Below are 6,780 nucleotides of genomic sequence, written 5' to 3'. Positions count from 1 at the left end.
CCTGGGGACAGCTGAGGTGCTGGTGAGGAGGGAGAGCACTGAGCAGATGAGGAAGCCCCGCCCTCCCTGCACCTGCTCCTGACCCGGCCTCCTGCTCTGTGGGCCCCGCGCGCCCCCTGCTGGTCCTGAGCGGCACCTGCGCCCGCCCCCTCCGCCTCCCTGCAGGGAGGTTTGTGTCTGGGCTCACACTCACCTCCCCTCACTGTGTCTCTCGCACAGTAATACACGGCCGTGTCCGCGGCGGTCACAGAGCTCAGCTTCAGGGAGAACTGGTTCTTGGACGTGTCTTTTGAAATGGTGACTCGACTCTTGAGGGAGGGGTTGTAGTCGGTGCTCCCACTACTACCATAGATACGCCCAATCCACTCCAGCCCCTTCCCTGGGGGCTGGCGGATCCAGCTCCAGTAGTAACCATCGCTGATAGAGCCACCAGAGACAGCGCAGGTGAGGGACAGGGTCTCCAAAGGCTTCACCAGTCCTGGGCCCGACTCCTGCAGCTGCACCTGGGACAGGACCCCTGTGAACAGAGAGATCCACAGTGAGTCCTGGGATCAGAGGCAGCCTCCCATACCTTCATGTCTGGATCCTTGAGACACTCACATCTGGGAGCTGCCACCAGGAGGAGGAAGAACCACAGGTGCTTCATGTTCTTGCACAGGATGTCCGTGACTCTCAGAGAGCATTTCCCATGTGAGCAGGACCCTGAATTTAAGGAAATGTGTGGTGGTTTCCTTTGGGTGCCTAAGTGAGGATTTGCATGTGGGTGGTGTCTTTGTATGGAGAGGTGTAAAAAGAGGATGGAGGACCCTGTCTTTTGGGCTCACCCTGAGAGGAAGATGCTGGCTGTGCCCTCTGAGAACTCAGTTCTCTTCCTGGGGCTTCCCCTCTCCATGCCCAGAGTCCTCTTCTTCCAGGTAGGAAAAGTGCTGAAGGAGCTGGTCTGGGAGATGAGTGTGATCATGGATCAGGGACAGATTTTGGAATAGGGTCAACTGTTCTACCCTTAAAGATTCATATAAAACCAACCACATATCCAGATCATTTAAATTGTCATTTACTACTTCAGACACATTGAAACAACTGCTGAATGTAATAATGACAGTGACTTCAAACAATCCTGGATCCATCCAATGTTTATTGTAGTTCAGAACATCCGTCATGGTTAGAGGGAAGCTCACTGTCCCTGGAAGTGGGTCATTTATAAAAGCACCTGAGAGCTGTCCTTCTGTGACCTTTTGGTGTTTGGGATTCAGTCTGAGATCTTAGGAGAAGGTAGTGGGACATGCGTCCATTCTTCTCAGTGTGTGACCTTGAAGATGTGGCCTGGTCTCTAAGCAATTCTGATTAAAAATATGTAGATTCTGGATTGCAGTGACAACTTCAGACAAAAACTCTATAACAGGTCAGCACTGGAGGATAGTCTCATGAAGATCATGAAGATTAGTGCTATTACCTTTCCTGGGAACCAGAGAGGAACTCTGTGACCCCTCTCCTCTAGAGCACAAGAAACTCTGGTCCTTCCCTGACAGGTCGCACTTGTGAAACAGCCACATATTTATCAAGCCCAGAGTCCTTACCCGCATATTTATCATTTCAGGTCCATCTGTCTCTGAAAGACTTTATCCTCCATTGATTTGCATGAACACACTCTAGGATGTGCTGTATTGCAACTTGTGCATTTGACATTAGTTTGGTGAATTATGTAATAAACAATCTATCTCCTTGGATGTGGATAACAGGAGAGTCTTCAAAAGTTTGATGTGTTTTGAAATCAGGACAAACCTGGGCTGTCTTATTAGGACCTGAACTCTGGGGAAAAGAAAGAGAGACCAGCCTGTTACTGTGTCTATATAGAAAGAAGTAGACATAAGAGACTCCATTTGGTTCTGTATTTGAGATGCTGTTAATCTGTGACCCTACCCCCAACCTTGTCCTTGCAAGAGACATGTGCTGTGGTGACTCAAGGCTTAACGGATTTTCGGCTGTGCNCAGCCTGTTACTGTGTCTATATAGAAGGAAGTAGACATAAGAGACTCCATTTGGTTCTGTATTTGAGATGCTGTTAATCTGTGACCCTACCCCCAACCTTGTCCTTGCAAGAGACATGTGCTGTGGTGACTCAAGGCTTAACGGATTTTCGGCTGTGCAGGATGTGTCTTTGTTAAACAAGTGCCTGAAGGCAGCTTGCTGGTTAAAAATCCTGCCCGTCCCTGGGCAATGGAACATCTCGGTGTAAAACCCATTGTGTGCTTTGTTTACTGAGCAAGGAGAAAACCGCCTTTAGGAATAAGGTGGGACTTGCTGGAGCAATGCTGCTAAAAGGTTTATAGAGATGTTTGCATATGCATCTCAAGGCACAGCATTTTCCTTTAAACTTATTCATGTCACAGGGATTTTTGTTCATACCTCTTACTGCTGATTTCCTCCCTACAATGATCCTATTGTCCAGCCACTCCCTTATGTTTAAGATGGTAAAGATAATTATCAATAAATACTAAGGGAACTCAGAGACCGATGCGGCGTGGGTCCTCTGTAAGCTGAGCGCCGGTCCCCTGGGCCCAGCTTTTCTTTCTCTATACTTTGTCTCTGTGTCTTATTTCTTTTCTCAAGTCTCTCATTCCACCTAACGAGAAACACCCACAGGTGTGGAGGGGCAGGCCACCCCTTCACTGAACAACTGGGCTTACCTGTGGGACAACAGAGGGAAAGAGATAGAGCCCACACCAGAGCCAGGTGAGCTCCTTACCTACCAGATGGTCCCTGGGCATTTAGTTTGAACAGATTGAGAAGGACCTTCCTCACCCTCAGGAGAATTATGAACATTGAGGGAAATTGAGATAAATTTTTATTTACAGAGAATAATTCATAAGCTTGTAGACCTCTATGTGGATGTGTACAGGGTTGCTAGGATATGCTCATACACAGAACAGAAAGAATTATGATTTGTGGAAAGAAAAGCAAAGAGCTTCTGAATTTGTAGATATTGTTTGCCACAAATGGGTCAGGTCACTAGATCATCTTATGTTGCTAGAGGTAAAACTTCTCAACATTGTCATGGAGACAAAAAGCAAAAGAGGAAAGATTCAAGTGAGATTCCTTTGAAAAATACCAGTAATGAACAGGCCAAAAGAAGTGAACCATTATGGAAAGAGTGGTAAGAATTGGGGTTTGAGAACCTCTGCCTAGATTTCAGAAGACGTATGAAAACACCTGGATGTCCAGTCATAAGTTTGCTGCAGCGGTGGAGTACTCATGGAGAACCTCTGCTAGGGCAGTGAGGAAGGGAAATATAGGGCCAGAGCTCCCACACAGAGTCTCTACTGGGGCACTGTCTAGTGGAGCTGTGAGAAAAGCGCTGCCATCCTCCAGATCCCAGAATGGTAGATCCACTGACAGCTTGCACTGTGTGCCTGGAAAAGCCACAGACACTCAACACCAGCCTGTGAAAGCAGCCGGGAGGGATGCCATACCCTGTAAATCCACAGGGGTGGAGCTGCCCAAGACCATCGGGACCCACCTGTTGAATCAACATGTCCCAGATGTGAGAAGTGGAGTTGTAGGTGATCATTATGGAGCTTTATGATTTGACTGCCCTGCTGGATTTTGGACTTGCATGGGGCCTCTTTGTTATGGCCAATGTCTGTCACTTGGAATGGGTATGTTTACCCAATGCCTGTAACTTGCTTTTGAATTTACAGGCTCACAAGTGGAAGGGACTTGCCTTGTCTCAGATGAAAGGTTGTACTGTGGACTTCTGAGTTAATGATGAAATGAGCTTAGACTTTGGGGAGCTGTTGGGAAGGCATGATTGGTTTTGAAATGTGAGGACATGAGATTTGGGAGGGGACATGGGGTGGAATTATATAGTTTGGCTGTGTCTCCACTCAAGTCTCATATGGAAGTGAAACTCCCATGATTCCCAATGTTGTGGGAGGGGCCCAGTGGGAGGTGACTGAATTATGGGGGTGGGTCTCTCCTGCACTGTTCTCATAATAGTGAATGAGTCTCATGAGATCTGACAGTTCTAAAAAGGGGAGACCCCAGCACGAGCTCTCTTCTCTCGTCTGCTGCCATGTCAGATGTGCCTTTCACCTTTCACTGTGATTGTGAGGCCTTTCCAGCCACGTGAAACTGTAAGTCCAAAAAAACTCTTTCTGTTGTAAATTGCCCATTCTCTGGTAAGTCTTTATCAGCAGTGTGAAAACAGACAAATGCAGTCAGACATGCTCTACTCAAGGTCTCTGCACATGGAGAAAAACCAGTGAAAGTGGAAAATGCATTTTCTTGGTTTGTTGAAAAATACCTATAGAAAACACAACCCTGTAGCAGGACATCATGCAGAACTAAGACATAATGGAACTGGAATAAATGTGAAAATTACGATCATTTGCAGATGCATATTTGTTCATTTATCTTCAAATGAAATAAAGTAAAAGCAGGCGTTCTGTTTCAAAATCCACAAAGAGTGTGTTGACCTTGAGAATACACCCCTCTCCCAGTCTCTAAAGGCAGGAAAATGCATGTGGATCAGGTGTCAAGCTGCTGCTTTGTGACGTCTATGATACGGCTTGTGCTGAAGCCCAGGCGCTGTGGTCTACTCTAATGAAAGGAAGGATTCTTCAATGGTTTTGAGGCAGAGCCATTACTGGAGTCATCGGGGTCCCCTGTGGGGTATGCTCCTCAGGACACTGACCAGTGTGATCAAGGCAGGGTCATCTCTGCCCCCAAAGTGACACTCAGGCTTCTGCAGGGTGTGGATGTGTCCTCCTGATACAAAAAGAAAAAAAAAAAAAGATACAAGGTTGGGGGGATGTTTTGTAGTCAGAGACAACACCAAATGTTAGTACAGAATTGTAAATCTAGAGAAATTCCCTGGGGTAATTTGGTAGCAAGGCAGCTCCAGACCATGACGGGAAACCAGCCCTTGCACCACCTGCACTTGCCCCTGGAGACAGCCCCGTGCACAGGGTCCCAGGCGTTCCCCGGTTGTCCCAGGTACCCTGCAGGGAGGTTTGTGTCTGGGCTCACACTGACTTCTCCTCACTGTGTCTCTCGCACAGTAATACACAGCCGTGTCCTCGGCTCTCAGGCTGTTTATTTGCAGAAACAGTGAGTTCTTGGCGTTGTCTCTGGAGATGGTGAATCAGCCCTTCACAGAGTCTGCGTAGTATGTGCTACCACCACTTGTACTAATAACTGAGACCCACTCCAGCCCCTTCCCTGGAGCCTGGCGGACCCAGTGCATAGCATAGCTACTGAAGGTGAATCCAGAGGCTACACAAGAGAGTCTCAGAGAACCCCCAGGCTTTACCAAGTCTCCCCCAGACTCTACCAGCTGCACCTCACACTGGACACCTGCAAAAACAGAGACATCCTGGTCAGAGACCACCACACATAGGCCCTGTTTCTCTCACTTATGTCCAATCACACTCAATATCTCTCATTCTCCATAAATCACCTTTTAAAATAGCAACAAGGAAAATCAAACTCAGCACAAACTCCATGGTGCGCCTTCTGTGTTCAGTGTTCATGACCAAGTGGAGACAGCTGGGAATCCCAGGGCTGTGGCTCCTCTCCCAGAGCTGCAGGGTCAGGATTTGACTGGTTTTTAACAGCAGAGGGAGGGCCCTATTTGCATATCTCCTACTACACAGAGAGCTCTGGGGTGGGAGCCATGAGGAGACGGCAGACTCCAGATAAAATGACAGGGCCCTGCAGGAGTTGGGTGACAATGATGGTATTTGGAAAACACGCTGTCTTATTAGGAAATTTTGTTGTGATCAATATTTTGCACTATTTTATTTTTTATATATTTGTGTAAATTATGTTCTGTAGGAGTCAATGGTTTCTCCATTTACATATGTGGATGTAAACTCACACATGGAGGAGGGGCTAAGTGTGTGTCTAGGAGCCCATGTCTGGGATGGGTGAGCCCCGGTATCTGAGCCTGTTATTCCTCATCATTGTTACTCCCTGAACCAAATCTTGGTAAGAATTGGGCATACCTAGTATGCTTTGTGGAACCCATTTCCTGTACTGAGAATGCTTGTGATTTTGTTGCACTCTACCATTCACCTAAAAATAAGGAGGGAACTAGGATTCAGGAGCTAAATTCTCAGACATTTCTGACATTTAATATGTATTTTCTGTCTTTATACCACCCTTTCTTTGTCTAATTTTTCATTTGTCTGTTTACAATAAATTTTGTGAGTGTTATTTGGCAGATAATAGCTTCACATATTTAAAGTGTGCAATTGATAAACATGAAGTGTCATCATTACCAAAGTGGACAAGTGAGTTTCCCTCAACATTTTCTCTTGTTCTTCTGTATGTCTCCTCCTTTCCTCTTCCTTTTGTCTACCCTTTTCCCAGGTAACTACTGATCTTCTGGATATTACCTTAGATTCTTTTTCATTTAAAAGAAATTACATAAATGGAGTAACATGGTGTATATTCTTATTTGTCTGGCTTATTTTGCTCATCATAAACATTTAGATATTTTTCTTTGTTGTTCTGTGTGCCAGAAATATATTTCTTATAAGTGTTGAGTAGTATTCCAGTGAACACATTTACCATAATTTGGTTTTTTTGGAGGGCAGCTGAAAAATGTTTGGATTCTTTTATTATTCTACGTTTTACTTAAAAAGTATGCTGCTCAGCTTTAAAATGTACATAAATGAGAAATATATATATATGTATTTATTTTTGAAACAATAACATCGGCAATAACAGATAAATAGAAAATATGGAAGTTTGCAAGTTTTATTTAATGCTTCAGAT

At 45.6% G+C, this 6,780-nt stretch overlaps 1 protein-coding gene and 1 gene segment (V, D, J or C); both read right to left on the bottom strand.

Moving 5' to 3' along the window:
* Positions 1-716, bottom strand: part of LOC108519983 (uncharacterized) — a 7,396-nt gene extending 6,680 nt beyond the window's left edge. Inside the window, exons 1-2 of the mRNA XM_017859267.1 lie at positions 601-716; positions 10-517 (exon numbers count right to left, since the gene is read on the bottom strand). Coding sequence (XP_017714756.1) covers positions 10-517; positions 601-646 — 554 coding nt within the window. The 5' untranslated portion in view covers positions 647-716. The remainder of the gene's footprint in view (positions 1-9; positions 518-600) is intronic.
* Positions 717-4,539: 3,823 nt separating this feature from the next.
* Positions 4,540-5,574, bottom strand: LOC108519995 (Ig heavy chain V-III region 23-like). The segment is given in 3 exon segments: positions 4,540-4,767; positions 5,257-5,355; positions 5,459-5,574. Coding segments are annotated over 3 exon segments (288 nt in total).
* Positions 5,575-6,780: the final 1,206 nt, after the last annotated feature.

Source organism: Rhinopithecus bieti, unplaced genomic scaffold (genome assembly GCF_001698545.2).
Source record: "Rhinopithecus bieti isolate Rb0 unplaced genomic scaffold, ASM169854v2 scaffold_50706, whole genome shotgun sequence".
NCBI lineage: Eukaryota > Metazoa > Chordata > Mammalia > Primates > Cercopithecidae > Rhinopithecus > Rhinopithecus bieti.
Note: the sequence above shows the minus strand (reverse complement) of the source record. Positions and strands in the feature narration are given on the sequence as shown.